At 39.1% G+C, this 22,848-nt stretch overlaps 1 protein-coding gene across 1 annotated transcript in view; it reads left to right on the top strand.

The window, feature by feature from the left end:
- DNAH17 (dynein axonemal heavy chain 17) overlaps positions 1-22,848 on the top strand; it is a 280,684-nt gene that overhangs the window by 86,276 nt on the left and 171,560 nt on the right. Inside the window, exons 28-33 of the mRNA XM_069076039.1 lie at positions 97-188; positions 1,183-1,309; positions 3,969-4,121; positions 20,648-20,773; positions 21,739-21,846; positions 22,628-22,759. Of these exons, the coding sequence (XP_068932140.1) occupies positions 97-188; positions 1,183-1,309; positions 3,969-4,121; positions 20,648-20,773; positions 21,739-21,846; positions 22,628-22,759 (738 nt within the window). The remainder of the gene's footprint in view (positions 1-96; positions 189-1,182; positions 1,310-3,968; positions 4,122-20,647; positions 20,774-21,738; positions 21,847-22,627; positions 22,760-22,848) is intronic.

Genomic DNA, 22,848 nt, shown 5'->3' with positions numbered 1-22,848 from the left:
GCATTTTGATTTTATAAAAGGTGAATCTAGTTCATGTCTTGCCTCTGGGAGAAACCATGGCTCCTAACTCACCAATGGGATGTCTTTTCTCCACAGGAGGTGATGGAAGATGCTATCAAAACACCCAATGTTGTTGAAGCAACTAATAAACCAGGCCTTCTTAACAAACTTGAGTCTTTGCAAAAGAGGTGAGCATTGTGACCTTTACTAAGGGAGGCATTCAACAAACATGACAAGACAATACCCAAAAAAAAGCTAGCTCAGAGTTAACCAGTTGTATTGGTCTAATCATTTGGCAAAATCATGAAAAAATTCAGTTCTCTTAGTTCTGGTTGATTTGCAGTTAATTGCTATGTTTGCATTTCCCCTTCTCCTTGAAGGCAGGGATTATTTAATTCCCTTTTCCACATTCCCCTTAATGCTAATACCTTCCTACCATTGATTAGCTCCAATTATCCTGTATTTATGTCTTGATCATTGTTTGCATGTTGTCCCCACCCCAGCCCCTATTAAACCATGAGCTCTCTGAGAATATAAATTGTATTTTTTTTGCCTTTCTTTGTATGCTCAGTGCGTAGCATAGTGCCTGGCACATATTAGGTTTTTAACAGACATGGAAGATACCAAGGTCATCCACTGCACCCTGGGCCATGATTAGTTGTTCTGACTTGTGTCTTGCCACTGGAGTTAGGTGACTCTGGCAAGAAGTGAGGCTGACAACTTTTTATAACTCTGCCTCACTTAAATCCAATTCATGTGCAAATCAAGATTCCACCCCTATGGTGTCATTGGTCCTCTTTGAAAGGAAGGACAAACAACAAGATCCTTGTTTTCACTTTCCCTAGCATCCCCAGTGCCCAACAGAGTGGGCAGCGCATAGTGGGCAGTTAATGTGTGTTGATTTTAATTGAATTACAAAAATTTCATTTTAGCAGTCAAGACTAAAATTTTATTATCAACATTGAACAATATGCTTCCTATCACTCCAAATCTGATTCCAAGAAACTACACGTGCAGCAGTAAATGCACTAATAGAACTTAGTCCAGGCTCCTTTAGTTAATCCGACTTTGTGAATATGGAGCTATGCACCTCTGCAATTGTTAGTCCAATGTGTTTTCTGGAAAAGAGTAGAAAAATAATTAGAGCATAATTAAGTTGCCTTCCTCTTTCCTTTGCTCTAGTTTGGCACTTTGTGAAAAAGCTTTGGCAGAATACTTAGAGACAAAAAGACTGGCTTTCCCCAGGTTCTACTTTGTGTCTTCTGCTGACCTGCTAGACATTTTATCCAATGGAAATGACCCAGTAGAGGTATGTAGTATAATAGTATTACTCTTCAGGCCTCCACTGCCTGAAGGCCAGGCATATTACATTTACCTCTCCTCCAGAGTCATTCAGTAACCCTTAAGAGGATTTGGGACTGCCTAGGCTCTCTTTCATTGACTTCTGCCCCCACCAATGGCATTTTCCCAATTATAGGGGTCCCTTGTGTCCCCAGTTCAATGTAGTTCAATGTAACCATTTAAAAGATTTGCTTTTAAAAGGAATGCTTCAAAGGTATAGCAAGAATGTACATAAAAATGTTAAGCCAAGACCTGGGGACATAATCCCTCCCTGTACCACTTCATACCTGAGGGAGAAAAAGGGGGTTAGGTTCACATTTTTGCTTAGTTCCTATACAGTACAGTCCCAAGTCTCAAATCCCACCTTGGACTTGAGTTCTGGTCACCCTGGTTTCTCAGGGTTCTCCTGCTAGGGCTGACTGACTGTACAGCCTGGAATTCTACCTCTTCCTTATTCCCAATATTATCAAATGTGACAATATTATACTCTTTTGACCAAGGAGGTCAAAGATAAAAATAAAAGTCCATTATATACTAACATATTTGTAGTAGCACTTTCTATAGTAGCAAACAAACAACTCACTAGAAACAAATGAGTGCCTATTGATGGGGAATGACTGAACAAATTGTGGTATATTGAGGTAACAGAATGTTATCATAACATAAAGTAACAATGGAAAGAGTAATTATTCTGGAGTCGGAGGGTCTGAGTCCAAATCCTGCCTCTGACACTTACTACCGGTATGACCTTGGGTAAGTCATTTAAGTTTTCAGTGTCTCAATTTCCTTATCTGAAAAATTAAGGGGGTTGGACTCTGAAATTCTTTCTACCTCTGTATCTGTGATCCTATAGTACTATGATGCTAAGAAATGATGATGATGATAACAACAATTCATTATATGGTACTTTAAGGTTTGCAAAGTGCTCTACAAATATATTATATCTCATTTTATCCTCACAACAACCATGGGAGGAAGATGCTATTATACCCATTTTACAGTTGAGTAAACTCAGGCAAACAGGTTAAATGAGTTGTCCAAAGTTATGATGGGGTGCTTGGGATCTATATCTATAACATCAATTTGTAAAACCAGTTTGTAAAATTGTAACAGCAATTTGTAAAACCAGTCTGTAAAATCACACTACCCCCCCCCCCCCCCCCCCCAGTCACAGAACATTAACTCTGCCCCTTCCCCCTACCTGCACTCTGCCTAGCTTCAAAGCATTAACTCTGCCCAGAAACAACTCCTGAATTGTTTATCTCAGCCTTGGAACACTAACAAGCTATACCTATCAATCCTTCACCAAAGTATCTATAAACATTCCAGCTTAGGCAACTATTATCTCCCCCTTGTATAGTGTCTCATTGCTCCCATGAATCCTTCCATACCCCCTTTCTAGGTTAACTCCTTAAGCAATTATCTCTCCCTAACCTTGATTCCCAGACATCAATCCTGTCAAGCATGACACTGATGGGTGGCAGACTGGGGACTTCTCCATCAGCCCTTGATTGCTTGCTGACTTAGTGACATTTCAAGCCTAAAACTATACCTCCAGGTAGTTCCCCCCTCCCCGTGGGCTTTTTCCCAGTGAATTATGGGTACTACACCTGTGCAGTTACATAAAGCATGCATGCCCCTTTAAACACCAACCCCACATTAGCCCCACCTTAACTCCTCCCTAATCCCACCCTCTTCTCCCCTGGTCAGCCTAATTGACATCTAATGAATAGCCTTAACTCTTTAAAAGCTATGCCTGTGTCTTCTTTAAGCTTGCAGGTCCCCTAAAGATCCTTGCCCACTGTAAGGCGTATAATAAACTTTTACAACTCTGACTCCAATTAGGCTTGAGTTGAATTCTTTCCAGACTGAATCCCAGGTTCTGGTCTTAAGATAAGATCAGAGTCCCTGCTGAACCTAATAGCCAACCCTCATCAGTCACATAGCTAGTAAGTGTCTGAGGCCAGATTTGAACTCAAGTTTTCTTGACTCCAGGTCCAACACTCTCTCCATCATGCCCCCTCTCTGCCTCTAGATATGATATATTCAGAGAAACATGGGGAGTAAGGTATGCATTGAGACAAAAAGAAAAGGGTAGAAGTTATAAGAGAGAACAGATTGGGAAGGGGTATTCAATAGGCTTGCTATTTTGGGGTGGGGGTAGGGGAAAGTTGGGGAGAAAAATTTGTAACTCAAAATCTGGTGGAAATGAATGTTGAAAACTAAAAATAAATAAATTTAAAAAAGAAAAAAAGAAAAGGGTAGAACCAAGATAATAATATATACAATAGTTATATTAATATTAATAAATGAGAAATTAAACACTAAATAATGTAAATAAAATGAAAATGCAACTGAACACAGATTAATTGCAATCATTTTTCTTGGTCCCTGAGAACAAATAATATCCTACTTCACTTTCAGAAGAATTATGAGGGTCATAAATATGGAATGTTATGCTGTTGGATGTGGTTCCTCTGTCACTTGGTAATGCTTGAAAATTTTTCTTTGTTACAAGGGAAGGGTTCAATGGATGGAGATATATTGAGAAATGACATGTATAAACAACCAAAAGTGTCACTAAAACTTCAAAATATAGAGTATTTAATTTGTTTTCTCTTGCTTAGGTTGGCCACCATTTGTCCAAACTCTTTGATAGTTTGTGTAGACTGAAATTCCAGCTAGATGAGGAAGAGAAACCTGTGAAAATAGGCTTGGGAATGTTTAGCAAGGAAGAGGAATATGTGGACTTTGATAAGGAATGTGACTTGTCAGGACAGGTAAGTTTACACAGTAAGTATGCCTAGCAGTCTGTTATTAGGCAGGCATAAGATGGTTCTGTTTGTGTATTCTTTGAAGTGCCAAAGAGATATGCAACTTGGAGATGAATACATGTAGATCAGGATGGAAACCATTACAGACTCTCTTTTTTTTTAAATACTCCAATTTATGATTTATTTATTTTGAACCTTTTTTAAAATTTTGAGTTCTAAATTCTCTCCCTCTCTTCTACCCCCTTCCCCACCCACTGAAGAGGCAAGCAATCTGATATCAATTACATGTGAAATGATGCAAAACATATTTCTATATTAGCCATATTTCAAAAAAAAGCAAGAAAAAGAAAAAAGTGAGAAAATAATAGTTCAATTTGCACTCAGAGATCATCAGTTCTCTCTGTGAGGTGGCTTGCATTTTTTTTTTCAAATGCTTTATTAACTTCTGATTTGACTTTGAGTTACAAATTTTCTCCAAGTTTTTCCCCTACTCACCACCCCAAAATAGCAGTCTCACAAGATATCCCCTCCTCCAATATGTTCTCTCCCATATCTTCTGCCATATCCCCTTAGACTTTTCCAGTAGGGCATGGTGGATCTCTATGCCCCAGTGCCTGTATATCTTCTTTCCCAATTACATGTAAAATAGTATTAATAATAGTATATATATAATTTTAAACATTTGATTCCAGATTCATTCACTTCCTCCCTTGTCACCCACCCTTACTGGGAAGATAAGCAGTTCAGTATAGGTTGTACATGTGTAGCTAATGCAAAATATTAACATAGTAGATATATTGTAAAAGACTGACTATATTTCCCTCCCTCCTATCCCATCACCCACTTGTTCTATTCTCTACTTTGATCCCTTCCCTTTTCAAAAGTGAGTGCTTCCAATTTCCCTCCCCCCTAGCCTGCCCTCCCTTCTATCATCCCCTCACTCATCCCCTTCCCCCCTACTCTCCTGTAGGGTGAGATACCCTATTTAGTGTGTATGTCATTCCCTCTCCAAGCCAGATTCAATGAGAATAAGGTTGACCCATTCCCTTTTGCTTCCTATTCTTCCCCACCATTGTGACCATTTTCCCTTGCCTCTTCTTTATGAGATAGTTTACCCCATTCTGTCTGTCTCCATCTCTCCTCATTATGTTCCTCTCTCACCTCTTAATTTCACCTTTTAAATATCATCCCTTCCTATTAAATTGGTCCTGTGCTCTCTATCTATGTATACCTCTAAACATATATACACACATTCACATATGTATTCATACACCTATATACCCTCCAATACACACACACTCACACACACATATATTCCCTTCAACTATTTTCATACTGAGAAAAGTTTCATCAGTTACAATGATAATTTTTCCATGTAGGAATGTTAATAGTTCAACTTTGATAAGTGACTTATGATTTCTTTTCCCTGTTTACATTCTCAGGCTTCTTTTGCTTCTTGTATTTGAATGTCAAATTTTCTATTCAACTCTGGTTTTTTCATAAAGAATGTTGAGGGGCAGCCAGGTAGCACAGCAAGTAAGAACACTGGCCCCAGAGTCGGGATGACCTGGGATCAAATCCGGGCTCTGATACTTAGCACCACACCCAGAAATAACTGGCCGTGTAATCTTGAGCAAGTTACTTAACCCCAATTGCTTAAAAAACAAAAACAAAAACAAAAAAGAATGCTTGAAAGTCCTCTATTCCACTGAATGACCATATTTTCCCCTGAAACAGGATACTCAGTTTTGCTGGGTAGGGGATTCTTGGTTTTAATCCCAGCTCCTTTGCCCTCTGGAATATCCTATTCCAGGCCCTTCAATCCCTCAGTGTAGAAGCTGCCAGATCCTAGGTTATCCTGATTGTGTTTCCACAATACTCAAATTGTTTCTTCCTGGCTGCTTGTAATATTCTCTCCTTGATCTGGGAATTCTGCAACCTGGCTATAATATTCCTAGCAATTTTCTTTTTGGGATCTTTTTCAAGAGGTGATCAGTAGATTCTTTCAACCTCTATTTTGCCCTCTGGTTCTAAAACATCAGGGCAATTTTCCTTGAGAATTTCTTGGAGGATGATTTCTAGGTTCTTATTTTGGTCATGGCTTTCAGGTAGTCCAATAATTTTTAAATTATCTCTCCTGGATCTATTTTCCAGGTCAGTGTTTTTTTCCCATGAGATATTTCACATTGCCTTCTATCATTTGTTTGGATCTTTTTTAACATCATCTTGATTTCTCATAAAGTCACTAGCTTCCTTTGCTCCATTCTAAATCTGAGGGAATGATTCTCTTCAGTGAGCTTTTGAGATTCTTTTTCCATCTGGCAAATTCGGCTTTTTAAGGCATTCCTCTCCACATTGCCTTTTTGAGCCTCTTTTGCCAATCGAGTTAGTCTGTTTTTTAAGGTATGGTTTTCCTCAGTCAGGCTGTTGAGTCTCATTTCACAATTTTCTTGCATCGTTCTCATTTCTCTTCCCAATTTTTCCTCCACTTCTCTTATCTGCTTCTTAAAGTCCTCAATGGCCTGTAACCAGCTCGTATTTTCCTTTGGGGCTTTTGGTGCAGGAGTTCTGACTTCACTGTCTTCATCCTGTTCCATGCTTTGTTCCTTTTTGTCCCCAAAATAGGAATCTAATGTTGGGTTCTTCTGTTTGTTTTGCTTCCTTTGCCTGGTCATTTCGCCCCTCAGTCACTTGACCTCTGGGCTTTTTGCCACAGTAGGACTCTGCCACCAGACAGGGGAGTTTTTGTCCCAAATGCTGGGGTTTTCTCAGCTGCCAGAGGTATTAGTTGGGTGCCCTCTCTGAGGTCTCCACATGCTCTGGCAAGCTGGACACACACCCCAGGATCTCCACCCTAGACTGCAATCCAGATCCAAGCAGATTAAAGCAAGAGCGATTACCCCTCAGACTGGTGCTTGGTCCCCCTACACTCTGCAGGCCAGGAGCTGAAGCTGCCACGTGGCACAGGCTGAGCCAAGGCATCTCAGGGGCTTCTCGCCCCTGGGGCAAAAGCCAAAGCTCTCCCAACTACTGGTCCCAAAGTCCAGACTGCACTGACCTCTCACTTTGTCCTTTGCATCTACGTGTTGATAAATCTGGAAACGGCCACAGCTGTTGCTGATCTGGAGTCCCTCTGGCCGGTGGCTGGTCAGGTCCGCCCTGGGGCTAAAGCTCCCAAAGCGCTGCACTGGCCACTTGCTGCTGGCCTGCCGGGCTGTTCTCAGTGGGAGGTTAGCTTCTCTGTGTCATTTTGTGGGTTCTGCAGCTCCAAAGTTTGTTCAGAGTCCCCTTTTACATGGATTGGGGAAGGTGGAAGCCAGAGCCACACAGAGGTCCTGCTTCTACTCTGCCATCTTGACACCCCCCTCGTGGCTTGCATTTTTTCATCACGAGTCCTTTGGAATTATGTTGGAAATTGTATTGATCCCAATAACTAAATCTTTCACAGTTGATCATCATTACAACATTGTTGTTACTATGCATAATGATCTCCTGGTTCTTCTCATTTCACTTTGCACCAGTTCATTTATGTCCTCCCATGTTTTCCTGAAACCATCCCGCTTACCTCATAGCACATAGTACTCCATAACAATTATATGTTACCACTTATTCAGCAGTTCTCTAATTGATGAGCATCCCCTCGCTTTCCAATTCTTTGCCACCCCAAAAAGAGCTACTATAAATATTTTTGTGCATATAGGTCTTTTTCCTTTCTTTTTGATCTCTTTGGCTAGGAGTGGTATTGCTAAGTTAAAGGTTTTACAGTTTTATAGCCCTTTGGGCTTCTTTCCAATTTATTCTGTAGAATGGTTGGATCAGTTCACTACTCCACCAGTAATTCATTGGTGCACTTATTTCCCCCTCATTCCCTCTAGCATTTGTCATTTCTGATAGGTGTGAGGTGGTAACTCAGAGTTGTTTTAATTGCATTTCTCTTATCAATAGTTATTTAGAGCATTTTTCATGTGGTTATAAAAAGCTTTGATTTCTTCTTCTGAAAATTTCTTGTTCATTTTATTTAACAATTTATTAGTTGGGAAATGGCTTTTATTTTTATAAATTTGACTCAGTTCTATACTTAGTATATATTTGAGAAACAAGGCCTTTATCAGAGAAACCTGCTTACAATTTTTTTAATATTCATTATCTATGAGACTTTCTAGCATAATGTAGTTTTCCTGATTATTTCTTTTAATTAAGTCAATTTTTGCTTTTGCTTTGTCTGAGATGAGGATTGCTACCCTTTCCTCTTTTACTTCTGATGAAATATATTAAACTCTGCTCCAGCCCTTTATTTTAACTCTGTGTTTTTATTTTGTTGTTGTTGTCCTTTTTGATTTTTGGAGGGGGGAGGGCAGGGCAATTGGGGTTAAGTGACTTGCCCAAGGTCACAGGCTTAGTAAGTGTTAAGTATCTGAGGCTGGATTTGTACTCAGGTCCTCCTGACTCCAGGGATGGTGCTCTATTCACTGTGCCACCTACCCACCCCTAGTCTTTTTTATTTTGGAGGGGTGAAGGCAAGGCAATTGGGGTCAAGTGACTTGGCCAAGGTCACACAGTTAAGTGTCAGGTGTCTGAGGTCAAATTTGAACTCATGTCCTTCTGACTCCAGGGTTGATGCTCCATTCACTGCATCACCTAACTGCCCCTGTGTCTTTTATTTTTCAAGTATGTCTTTTGTATACAGTGTTGGATTTTTGGATTTGTATGCAGTTGTTTGTTTCTTTTTTCTAATCCATTCTGCTATCTGCTTCCATTGTGTGACTGAGCTCATCCCATTCCCATTCAGTTATGATTCCTGTACTTTCATCCCATTTTCTTCTATTTCTTCCTCTCTCTTTTTATCCTGTCCTTTTATCAAAAATCTGTTTTTCTAGTAACCATACTGCCTCCTTTAATTTGCCCTCCCTTTTATCATCTACCCCATTCTACCTTTCTCTTATCCCTTTCCCTTCCTATTTCCCTAATGGGTAAGTTACATTTCTATACACAACTGAGAGCATACATATATGTATATGTTCTTCCTTCTTTGAACCAATTCCAGGGAGAGTGAGGTTCAAGCATTGTCCACCCACCTCACTTTTTCCCCTTTATTGTTAAAGCTCTTTCTTGTATGCTTCTTTTGTGAAAATTTTTTTCCCATTTTTGCCTCTCCCTCCCCCTTCTTCCGGTACATCCCTCTTTCTCACCCCTTCTCTTTTGGGGGAGATATCATTTCTTTTTTTTCTTTTTGGAGGGCAATTGGGGTTAAGTGATTTGTCCAAGGTCACATGGCTAGTTTTCATGTTAAGTGTCTGAGGCCGGATTTGAACTCAGGTCCCCCTGACTCCAGGGCCAGTGCTCTATTCACTGCATCACCTAGCCGCCCTGAAATAGAGAATTATTTAAAGAGAACAATGTGGATGAATAATAGAGAACTCACAAACTAGTTTAGATTTCTTTTTTTTAACTTTTTGGAAAGAGGAGGCAGGGCAGTTGGGGTTAAGTGACTTGCCCAAGCTAGTAAGTGTTAAGTGTCTGAGGCTATATTTGAACCCAGGTCCTCCTGACTCCAAGACCAGTGCTCTATTCACTGCTCCACCTTGCCACCCTGGGGTGATATAATTTCAACATAATCAACTCACACTTATGCCCTCTGACTATATAAACCCCTTTCTTCCCATATAGAAATGCACACAGTTTAAGTTTATCGGGTCCCTATGATTACTCGTTGATGTTTGCCTTTTTAGGCATCTCTTGAGTTGTGTTTGAATGTGAAATGTTCTATTCATCATGATCTTTTCATAAGAAATGCTTGGAAGTCCTCTATTTTGTTAAAAAAAAAAATCCATCTTTTTCCCTGAAATATTACACTCAGTTCTGCTGGGTAAGTTATTTTTGGTTGTGATCCTGGCCCCTTTGCCTTCCAGAATATAAAATTTGAAGCCTTCCACTCTTTTAACATGGAAACTGCTTAATCTTGTATGATCCCTAAATGTGTCTCCATGATATTTGAATTGTTTCTTTCTGGCTGCTTGAAGTATTTTTTATTTGACCTGGGAGTTCTGGGATTTGGCTAGAAATTTCCTAGGAGTTCTCATTTTGGGATCTCTTTCAGGAGGTGATCAGTGGGTGGATTCTTTCAATTAATATTTTAGCCCCTGAATCTAAGATATAAAAATAGCCTTCTTTTAAAATTCCTTGAAACATGATATCTAGGTTCCTTTTTTAATCATGACTTTCAGGTAATTTAATAATTCTTAAATTACCTCTCCTTGATCTGTTTTCCAGATCAGTCATTTTCCCATGAGATACTTCACATTTTCTTCTATTTTTTTTATTCTTTGACTTTGTTTTATTGTTTCTTACTTGCCCAATTCTAATTATTAAGGAATTATTTTCTTCAGTAAGATTTTGTGCCTCTTTTTCCATTTGGTCAATTTTGCTTTCTTCTCTTGAGTGAATTTTTATGCCTCTTTTACCATTTGGCTTATCTTGTTATTTAAGGTATCATTTCTTCAGTATTTTTTGTGCCTCTTTTTCCTATCTGTTAATTCTCTTTTGATAAATTTCTTGCATTACTCTCATTTCTTTTCCAAACTTTCCTTCTACCACGCAATTCCTTCTTTAACTCTTCCAGGAATTCTTGTTGGGTTTGGGTCCAATTAGTACTTTTCTTTAAGGCTATTTTGGTAGCTGTTTTCTTTCTTTTTTATTTTTTTAAAGATTTATTTTTTAGCAGAGCCAAGATGGTGGAGTAAAAGCAGGAACTTGTTTCAGCTCCCACTCCAAACACCTCCAATTCCTATAAAATACGACTCTAAACAAATTTTAGAGCTACAGAAACCACAAAGTGACAGAGAGAAACAAATCTCCTGCTGAAGGCAGCCTGGAAGGCTGACAGGAAGGGTCTATCACACAGGGCTTGGAGTCAAGCGCAGTCCTGCATGAGCTGCGTGGGCCCAGACTTGGGGCAGCCCTGACCAGAAGCACAGACCAACCGGAGTAGACTTCAGGAGAGTGAATCACCAGCAGTGTGGTGGTTTCTAGACTTCTCAAACCATAAATGGCAAAGAAAAAGCAAAAGGTCAGTGGGGAACCCTATTGGAACCAGGTGACAGAATAGCACAGTCCAGCCCCAGTCCCCGGGGCGAGAGGCGAGAGAGGCATGACAGTTGTAGCTCCTGCTGCATGGCTGCCTCTGGAGTTCCTGGCCTTCAAATTGTAGGGGGACCAAGCAACCATGCAGAGGGTAATCACTCTTGCTTTGACCTGCTTGGATCTGGATTCGTGGTCAAGGGTAGTAGTCCTGGTGAGAGAAACACTAGTGTAACAAAGCTTGTGGTAGCTGTAGAGAGGGTGTCCTCCCCAGACCTCTGACAACATTTGTGAAAACTCCAGCAATTTGGGACACAGCTCTCTCCACTCTTGAAGCAGAGTTCTACCATGGCAAAAAGCTCAAAAGTCAAGTAATTAGCTGGCAAGATAAACAAGTAAAGGAAGTGCAATCAGACTATAGAATCCTTTTTTGGGGACAAAAAGGATCAAAACATAAAACCAGAAGAAGACAACAAAGTCAAAACTCCTGCATCAAAAGCTTCCAGGAAAAATAAAAACTGCTTACAGGCCATAGAGGAGCTCAAGAAGGATTCTGAAAATCAAGTAAGAGAAGTGGAGGAAAAATTGGGAAGAGAAATGAGAATGATGCAAGAAAATCATGAAAAGTGAGTCAACAACCTGATTGAAGAAAATAACATCTTAAAAAATAGACTAACTTGGGGGCAGCTAGGTGGCATAGTGAATAGAGCACCGGCCCTGGAGTCAGGAGGACCCAAGTTCAAATCCAGCCTCAGACACTTAACACAAAAACTAGCCATGTGACCTTGGGCAAGTCACCTAACCCCAATTGTCCTCCAAAAAAGCAAAAAAAAAATAGACTAACTCAAATGGCAAAAGAGGCCCAAAAAGCCAATGAGGAGAAGAATGCCTTAAAAAGCTGAATTTGCCAGATGGAAAAGGAATTTTAAAAACTCACTGAAGAGAATAAATAATTCCTTCAAAATTAGATTGGAGCAAATGGAAGCTAATGACTATATGAGAAATCAAGATACCATAAAACAGATCCAAACAAATAAAAAACTAGAAGGCAATGTGAAATATCTCATTGGAAAAACCACTGACCTGGAAAATAGATCCAGGACAGATAATTTAAAAATTATTGGACTACCTGAAAGCCATGATCAAAAAAAGAGCTAGAAATCATCCTTCAAGAAATTCTCAAGGAAAATTGTCCTGATGTTTTAGAACTAGAGGGCAAAACAGAAATTGAAAGAATCACTGATCACCTCTTGAAAAAGATCCCAAAAAGAAAACTCCTAGGACTATCATAGACAAATTCCAGAGTTCCCAGGTCAAGGAGAAAATATTACAAGCAGCCAGGAAGAAACTATTTGAGTATTGTGGAAACAAAATTAGGATAACACAAGATCTAGCAGCTTCTACATTAAGGGATCAAAGGGCTTGGAATATGATATTCCGGACATCAAAGGAGCTAGGATTAAAACCAAGAATCACCTACCCAGCAAAACTGAGTATAATGCTTCAGGGGGAAAATATTCAATGAAATAGAGGACTTTCAAGTATTCTTGATGAAAAAACCGGAGCTGAACAGAAAATTTGACTTAATACAAGAAGCAAAAGAAGCATGAGGACATAAATAGGAAAAAGAAATCATAAGGAACTTATTAAAGTTGAACTATTTACATTCCTATATGGAAAAATAATAATTTTAACTCATGAGACTTTTCTCAATATGAGGATAGTTGAAGGGAATATATATATATATATGTATATATGGGAGGGTGTAGGTGTGTATAAATATATATGTGAGTGTGTATATATGTGTGTACATGTATACATAGATAGAGGGCACAGGATTAGTTGAATAGGAAGGGATGATATTTTAAAAATAAAATTAAGAGGTGAGAGAGAAATATATTGGCAGAAGAGGACAAGGAGAAATAGAATAGAGTAAATTATCTCATATAAAAGAGGCAAGAGAAAACGGTTACATGAAGAGTAGGAAGGTGAAAGGGAATGGGTCAACCTTATCCTCATTGAATTTAGCTTAAGGAAGAAATAACATACACATTCAATTGAGTATCTTATTCTATAGGAAAGTAGGGGGAAAGGGGATAAGAGGGTGGATGATAGAAAGGAGGGCATATTTGGGGATAGGGTAGTTAGAAGCAAAAACTTTGAAAAGGGGCAGGGTCAAAGTAGAAAATAGAATAAGTGGGGGGGCAGGATAGGATGGAAGGAAATATAGTTAGTCTTTCATCAAATAACTACTATGGAAACATTTTGCATAACTACCCATGTACAACCTATATTGAATTGCTTCTCTTCCCAGTGGGGGTAGGTGAGGAGGGAAGAATGGAAAGAATCTGGAAATCAAAGTTTTAAAAACAAATGTTCAAAAAAATTGTTGTTTTTTTTACATGCAACTGGGAAATAAGATATACAGGCCCTGGGGTATAGAAATCTATCTTGCCCTACTAGAAAGTTAGGAGAGGAAGGGGGAGGATATAAGCAGATTGGGGGAAAGGGTATTCAGTAGGCCTACTATCTTGGGGTGGGGGGTAGGGGAAAGATAGGGAGAAAATTTGTAACTCAAAATCTTGTGGAAAACTAAAAATAAACAAATAAAAGATTAACTAAAAGTTTTTTAAAAGATTTTTTTTTTCATTTTCAACATTCATTTTTTTTAAAGCAATTGGGTTAAGTAACTTGCTCAAGGTTACACGGCCAGTTATTTCTGGGTGTGGTGCTAAGTATCTGAGCCCAGATTTGATCCAGGTCATCCCAACACTGGAGCTGGTGCTCTTACTTGCTGAGCCACCTGGCCACTCCTAAGCAATTGGGGTTAAGTAACTTGCTCAAGGTTACATGGCCAGGTGTTTCTGGGTGAGTGCTAAGTGGCTGAGCCCTGGATTCAATCCCCAGGTCATCACGACACTGGAGCTGGTGCTCTTACTTGCTGTGCTACCTGGCCGCCCCTCAACATTCATTTTTATAAGATTTTGAGTTCCAAATTTTTTCTCCATTCTTTCCCTTACCTTTCCCCCCTCCCCAAGATGGAATGCGATTTGATATAGGCTGTACATGTGCAATCTTATTAAATATATTTCCACATTAGTCATGTTATGAAAGAAGAATCAGAACAAAAGGGAAAAACCACAGGAAAGAAAAAAAAACAACAAGAAAAGAGTATGCTTCAATCTGCATTCAGACTCCAGAGTTCTTTCCTGGATGTGGATAGCATTTTCTATTAGGTATCTTTCAAGATTGTCTTGTAGCATTGTATTGCTGAGAGGAGCTAAGTCTATCAAAGTTAGTCATTACACAATGTTACTGTTACTGTGTACAATGTTTTCCTTGTTCTGCTCACTTCAGTCAGCATCAGTTCATGCAAGTCTTTCCAGATTTTTCTGAAAAACAACTGCTCATCATTTCTTATAGCATAATAGTATTCCATTACATTCACACAGCACAACTTGTTCCGCCATTCCCCAATTGATGGGCATCCCCTCAGTTTCCAGTTCTTTGCTACCACAAAAAGAGCTGCTATAAGTATTTTTGTACAGGTGGTTCCTTTTCCATTTTTTATGATTTCTTTGAGATACAGACCTAGTAGTGGTATTTGTAGGATCAAAGGATATGCATAGTTTTATATGGGCATAGTTCCAAATTGCTTTCCAGAATGGTTGGATTAGTTCACAAATCCACAAACAATGCATTAGTGTTCCAGTTTTCCCACATCTTCTCCAACATTTATCATTTTTCTGTTTTGTCATAATAATCAGATTGGTGTGAGGTGGTACCTCAGAATTGTTTTAATTAGCATTTCTTTAATCAGTAGTGATTTAGAGCATTTTTATATGACTATAGATGGCTTTAATTTCTTCATCTGAAAAACTGCTTGTTCATATCCTTTAACCATTTATTAATTGGTGAATGACTTTTATTCTTTTTTTTTTAAGCAATTAGTTTTAAGTAACTTGCTCAAGGTTACATGGCCAGTTATTTCTGGGTGTGGTGTGAAGTATCAGAGCCCGGATTCAATCCCAGGTCATCCCAACTCTGGGGCTGGTGCTCTTACTCACTGTGCTACCTGGCCACCCCATGACTCGTATTCTTATAAATTTGACTCAGTTCTCTGTATATTTCAGAAATGAGGCCTTTATCAGAGACACTGGCTGTAAAAGTTGTTTCCCAGCTTTTTGCTTCCCTTCTACTCTTGGTTGAATTGGTTTTGTTTGTGCTAAACCTTTTCAATTTAATGTAATAAAAATGATCCATTTTAGGGGCAGCTAGGTGGTGCAGTCGGTAAAGCGCCAGCCCTGGAATCAGGAGGACTTGGGTTCAGATCTGGCCTCAGACACTTAACACACAGAAAAAAACTAGCCGTGTAACCTTGGGCAAGTTACTTAACCTCAATTGCCCTCCAAAAGGCAAAAAGGAAAAAAATCCATTTTTAATTTCATAATGTTCTTTATCTCCTTTGGTTATAAATTCTTCCCTTCTGTATAGATCTTACAGGTAAATTATTCCTTACTCTTCTAATTTGCTTATGGTGTCATCCTTTATGTCTAAATCATATACCCATTTTGACCTCATTTTGGTACATAGTATAAGATGTTGGTCTGTGCCTAGTTTCTGCCATACTATTTTCTAGTTTTCCTAGCAGTTTTTGTCAAATAGGGAGTTCTTATCCCAGAAGCTGGAATCTTTGGGCTTATCAAGCAGTAGATTACTATAGTCATTGACTACTGTGTCTTGGGTATCTAACCTATTTCCATGATCCACCACTCTATTTCTTAGACAGCAGCAAAATAGTTTTGATGACTGCTGCTTTATAATACAGTTTTAGAGCTGGTACAGCTAGATCTTTGGTAGCTGTTTTCACATTGTTGTTGTCTTTTGAGTTTATGTCTTTTACCTTCCCTGCTACCATAGTAGCCTTTTATGACCAGTTTCTTTTTTATTGTTGTTGTTTCTCATTTTTCCAGCCTATTTTTTTACTTTGATATTTATGTTAAAGTTGGGCTCTGCTTACCTGGGAATGGGGAGACACTTCAGGCTTCTTCTTGCTGCTGTTTTCAGAGCTAGTTCTGGAGGTCTGCAAGTTTTTGGTGCTTCCAATGATTCTGAGAGAAGTATGGTCACTGTTCTCCTGGGCTGTGCTCTGGTTTTTACCCCGGAAGAGTTCCTGATCCCCTGCAGCTGCAAATGCTACCACTCCTCTTTGCTTTGATATTGTAATTAGAGCCCATTCTCCCTTGTGATTGACAACACACTCTTCACTCGATCCTGGAACCTTGACCCAGAGCTCCAAATGGGCAGTACAGTGCCAACTGTACTCAACGTTATCAAAGGATTCCCTGCAATCTCGTTCAGACCAGTTGTCTGACCCCCCTCACCATCTCTCAACTGAGAGTTCCTAAAGCTGTTGCTGCTACTATGGCTGCTGCTGTGGCTGCTCTTGCCTTAGCATGTGTGGGCTCCAGACAGGTGTCTGTCCACCCAGGCGCCATAGACTTCTCCTGCTAACCTCTTAAGTTTTTTTTAGGCCAGAAAAATATCTCACCCCAACATTTTGTTAGCTCTGCTGCTTCAAAATTTTATTTGAGGTATTATTTTAAAGTTGTTTAGAAGTGAATGTTGCAACAATTCACCTGGACAGCTGCCCCTAAACCACCAGCATCCGCTATAGACTCTCTCCTCAACTCTCAAGGTGTCAACAGACTTTAGGAAGTGGACTGTGCTTGACAGGAGAAACTTACTATCCAGAGGAAAAGGTTTGACAGAAACCTCAAACCCAGGGTACTAAAAGAGAAGGGAAATGGGAATCAGCCAAGAGAAAGCTCTCTTGCTCGCTAATCTTTTACCTTCTACCCTATATACTTTTCGAAGGATGAAAACATAATGCCGGAAGTAGGAGCTACTTTTTTATTTTTGCAAAAATTTGTATTGAATTTTATTTTTTAGTTCTGTTTTAATTTTTACTTCTTGCTTCCTTTATGCAGGATTTTTTTTTTGCTTATTGAAGATAACCTTACTGTAACAATTTTATTTTACTTTTAAAATATTTTATCCTCTATTATACTTTTCCTATGAAGCTTTGGATTTGGAATTGAATTTAGCTCAATATTTTTGCTACTATTGGAAAGAATTGTTGCTGTAATGTTGATAATACAGTTTTGTTTTCTTTTTGAAATATACTTTTCCTTTCTCAAAGAAACTTAATGATTCAATTTTGTTTGAAAACCTTTTTCTAGTTTTTTTTCTTTTAGTTTGTATTTTGCTTTCTAGTCTCCTATACAGGATGTCCTGAAAGTCTTAGTGCAGCTGAAATTAATTGGAAGGACAAGCTCACAGCCCTTGCTACTGGGGAGACTGAAGTTGGTGGATCACTTGAGCTCAAGAGTTCTCAGCTGCAGTAAGACTATAAAGCTGATGGCACCAGTATGGTGATCCATCAGGAGCTGGACAGAACCACCAGCTTGCCTACAGTGTAGGTCAGAAACAGAGCAATGATGAGCACTGGGGACAAATCTATGAATGACTGCTGGAAAGAAGGAAGGAAGAAAAGAAGGGAAAGAGGGAGGAGATGAAAGGAAAAAAGAAAAAAAGAAAGGAGGGAGGAGAAGAAGGTTGGTTCTCGTTGGAGGAACAAATGCAAAAATAGGTGGTGTTGATTTTATTATGTGCCCAAAGACAAAATGAAATATAATTTCATGGGGCATTTGGTCATATCATATTGCAGTGCTTATATTTCAAATAAGTATTTGCAAAAAGCCCGTGTGAAAACAACCATAGCTTGTTGTACACACCAATGGGTCTGTTGTAAAGGACAAAGAAGCAGAGAAATTCTATAAAGAACTCAAGGCCCTACAAATTAAATCAGCATATACTTCAGTACTTGATGACTTCAGTGCAAATGTGGGAATAGGCAAGAATGAAGAAATATAGGTTGGAAAATCTAATGGGGAATAAATAAGGACTGAGACTTGTGGACTACATTGAAGCCTCCTATCTATATGCCATGAAATCCATGAAGTCTGTTTGGCCACATTTCTCTCCATTCCCTCTGGTGAGACTGTCACTTGAAGACATTTCATTAGTCATGGCAGGAACAATAACTGGCTCCAGATCACCATCATGTTGAAGATTAGTTGAAGTAGAGAGCTAGCTAGCTCTCTGCTTGCTTTTAGGCAATATTTTTGCCCAGGTACCAAACGTTGACAGGAATGCAGTTATGACCAGCTGATTCTGATATATTAAAGAGGAGCCTTTAGATGCTTAGGGCTATTGTTATTAGGGCTATTATTGGTACTAAGGAGAAATGTCTTCTGGGGAGAGTTTAAAGAGATAAGGAACATTCTCCCCTCAGCACCTCAGTTGATGTCTCTGAAGACCCTGTAATTATAAAGTGTTCATAAGGCATTATTGTTGTTTGTCCTTCATTCCAGAAGAGGACCAATGACATCAGGAAGGTGGTATCTTGACTTGGAAGTGAGTTGGATGTAAGTGAGGTAGGGCTGACCAAATTACCAGCTTCACGCTCTCCTCCAGGGTCATCCGGATCCAGTGGCAAGATATAGATCAGGATGAAGGGAGTTAGGCCCAGATGCAGTGGAAGACCTTGGCCTTTTTAAGCTAAGGTCTTTCCCAGGTCTCAGTTTGTGTGAGTCAACACCCATTAACTACCTGTAGAGATGGATCTACACTCAGATCTCTTTATCAGAGGTGTTCACACCCTTCTGAGAAGGGAGACCTAAAGAGTTGGAATTAGTTAAGGATCTGAGCAGCTGTAGGGACCCTTTGAGAGGAATGAGGAGTCTTGTCTTCTCCCCCTTCCCAATTTTGGCCTTTAAGGGGAACATTCATTTAACCATTGAAAGATACTGCATCCAGTGGGGAACAGAGACCCATTTTCCAGATATGGATAACTCTCCAGGATATGAAAAGACAAGTCATTTGACTGAGAAAGGAAGTGGCTTCAAGGAGCATGATCCTTGGTGATTCAGAGTCAGATTTTGGAGAAGAGCAGATTCTGGGAGTTCCATGTGATAACTCTATGAAGAGAGAAAGGACTTCCTGTCCTTCAGTACCAGAAGCTTCAAGATGCCTTTGGCCACATGGATATCCTACATATGGATCCTCACTTCTCATAGGTAGTGTGTATATTTGTGGGAGGACGTGGCCAAGGATTATGGGATTCATGTTTTGAATTACTATTCTTGCTATGCCATCTGAGTAAACACCTTTACTAACAGCTAATCATATCTATCGGCATCACTGTTTATGGGAAACACACTGGTCAGTCAGTGTGCTAACTTTGGGGTGTACTAATGCAAGCCAAAAAGAAAAAAAGTCCCTGTTTTCAAGGAGTTTTTAAGCAGGATTTTTTTTTTAGCTTATTGAAGATAAAACAATTTCATATCTTAAATATTTTATCCTGTTATTTTTCCTAGCATGATTTTAATTTGGAGTTGAATTTACCTCAACGTTTTGCTACTATTGAGATTTGTTACTGTAATATTGATACAGAGTTTTCTTTTTGAAGTACACTTTTGCTCCTTGCGCATTGAACTTTTACATATTAATTTTGTTTTAAATCCTTCTTCTAGTTTTGCTTTTCTTTTGGTTTGTTTTTTGTTTTCTAGTTTCCTGTACAGGATGTATATAATGAGTGAAAGACAACACATAAAAGGAGAGCTGAAAAGCAGGGGGTAGTTGGAAAGGAGTTACCCATGAGGAAGCAGGGTGACTAAGTCTGGAGAATGAGAGATGGCTGATCTGGAGCCCTTCCCCCAAATGGAGGTTCTGGGAAAAACTCTCCAATTGGAGAAAAGACCTACAGGAGTAGTCATGAGACATGAATGATACCACACTTGAACCATGAGAGCAGTTGTCATTCTGGGACTCCTTTGTCAAGAGGGTTTACTATTTGGGGAAGTAATTCAGAGGATTTAAACTTTAAATTGTTAAATTGGCTAAAGAAGTCTTTGTAAAACCATTGTAATCTTTGAGATCTATATATTTTTGTTCTTATCAAATGTTTTGTCTCTGAATATTAATTTTTTAAAGTAGTCCTAGTTACTCTAAAAATCCTTTAGCTCCTTACACCCAAGATATGTATGCAGCAACCACCATGAAGTAGGTTGGAATAACATAGTCTATCCACAACATAAGATCATTAAGTCATTAGAGTTTCCAAGGTAGCTAGGTTCTTTCTTCTTTCTCTATTTCTTGAATCTCTGAAAGCACAATTTACTTGATCAACATTAGTTCAATACACAGTTTTCTTCGGTAAGAATCTAATCCCACATCTATGATTTGGTTTCCAAGGATGAAATCCTCTATTCATTGCTCCCTCTGAACTTCACTCCCATCATAAATAGTAATTCTTGATAAGAGGCTGAATAAAGGAGTCTACAGAATTTTGCTAATACCCCTAATTTAGTGCATTTGGTTTCTATCACCAGGTTGAAGTCTGGCTAAATAGAGTGCTTGAACGAATGTGTGCCACACTCCGCCATGAAATCCCAGAGGCCGTGGTGACGTATGAGGAAAAGCCACGGGAACAATGGATTTTTGATTATCCTGCACAGGTACAGAATACAATGACTGATTTAGTAAATTTCAATCACATTTTCATTGGTTTGAATCATAATATTCCATACTATTTTGTGTTCTTTTGGGTGACAGAAGTAGAAGCAATGTGTGGGAGGTGCAAAGAGGCAGATTTTGTCTTAATGTCAGGAAAAACTTTCAAATGGAGCTATCCAAAAATGGAATGGGCTGCCCCAGGATTTCCCTAGATTTCCCCTTCCCTGGAGCTCTTTAAGCTGGATGATCATTTGTTAGGGATTTTATAGAAGGGTAAAAGTTGTTCAGGTAAGAGTTGTACTAAACACACCTAGAATTTATATAAAGCTTTAAGTTTTGCAAAGCACTTTACACATATTATCTGATTTGATCTTCACAACAACCAAGGCAGATAGATACCATCATTAATTCTCGTTTTACAGGTGAGGAAACTGAGGCAGACAGAGGTTAAGTGTCTTGCCCAAGGTCACACAGTTAGTAAGTGACTGAGGAAAAATTTGAACTCAGGACTTCCTGACTCCAGGTTCAGTGTTCTATCCACTGTAGTATTTTCTGAGCTTCCTTTCAATATTGTGATTCAGTGAGACATACAATATGATGTAAAGGAAAGAGGACTATACTTGGGGTTCTGAGAGACCAAGATTCCAGTTCTGAAACATGTTAGCTATGTGTCCCAGTGGTATAGGTCACAGAAGCTCTCAAAGCTTCAGTTTCCTAATCTATAAAATGAGGATAGTCATATTTATACTACCTACCTCTCAGTGAGGAAAGCACTTTGTAAACCTTAAAGTGTCATATAAATGTGAGCTTTTCTGGTAGTTAACATCTTTATAGGCATATTTTATTGTTTTCAAAAGAAAAAATGTAATGACATACAGTGCTTTTAAAATGTATATTGTTTAAAATTATTCCTGACTCTTTGGTCATTTGGCCATGTGGGTTTGTTTGGGGAACTTTTAACTTTCAGATTGCTTTGACATGCACTCAAATTTGGTGGACAACTGAAGTTGGAATGGCATTTGCGAGACTGGAAGAAGGTTATGAAAATGCAATTAAAGATTACAACAAAAAGCAGGTATATTGCTTAGTATTTTCCTTGGTAATTCTTGGTGGGTCATTTGTAAGAAATTGATGGTATTATCTTTCATTTCACTCTCTTGCATTGTCTTGTGCAAATGACTTACCCCCTCCCTGAGCCTCAGTAAAATAAAGGGATTGGAATATTGATCTCTAAGCTCTAAATCCTATGATCAGTCTTCTGATCTTTTTTAATGCTTATCATTTGCATATTTATAACTAGTACAGGGAAAATGGGGGCTTGCCCCAAGGTGCCAACATGGTGGGAGGGAGGGAACTGGTACTTCCTTTCCTCAACATCCATCAGCCTTGCTCTTTATCTCACAATCCTGTATTGCCGAGTACCATGTGACAATTGAGTCCCATCATCACAGTACTCAAGGCCAGCCTCCTTCATTGGGTGAGACAGCTCATCTCCTTCACACCTAAGGCACTAGCCCTCACAATTGGACTCAAGAGAGTGCTACTGCCATCTTTCCTCACCACCTCCTCAACTGTCCTGACCCTAAGTGGAAAAAAAAGTCCCTAGTTATGGCTCTGATTATCTAGCTCACTATATTCTGATAAATTATTTAATAATTTAAATTATTATCTCTTTCTGTGTATATGATAAATCTTAAAAACAAGGACTTCTAGGCCTTAATACTTTGTTGTAACACACAGTCTTCGCACAATGACAGGCAAAGAGTGGAAGTTCCCTAAGTATTAGTTCATCAATTGAGTGTTTTATTGGAAGGTATCATTTGATGTCCTGTGGAAAAATGTCATTGCTTCCATAGATCAGTCAGCTGAATGCACTGATTACACTGCTTATTGGGAATTTAAGTCCAGGAGATAGAATGAAGATTATGACCATTTGTACCATTGATGTACATGCCAGAGATGTTGTTGCAAAGATGATTTTGGCCAAGGTGCGTGCTCCCTTTCATCTTCCCTCCCCAGAGTTGACTGGGCAGGTCCCCAGAATGTTGGAGTCATTCTACAGATATTTACAAGTTTA

This window comes from Petaurus breviceps, unplaced genomic scaffold (assembly GCF_028583685.1).
Source record: "Petaurus breviceps papuanus isolate PSGF00001 unplaced genomic scaffold, PetGlider_PUasm1.0 90925, whole genome shotgun sequence".
Classification (NCBI taxonomy): Eukaryota; Metazoa; Chordata; class Mammalia; order Diprotodontia; family Petauridae; genus Petaurus; species Petaurus breviceps.
The sequence above is the reverse complement of the archived record's forward strand: the minus strand, read 5'-3'. Positions and strand labels throughout refer to the sequence as shown.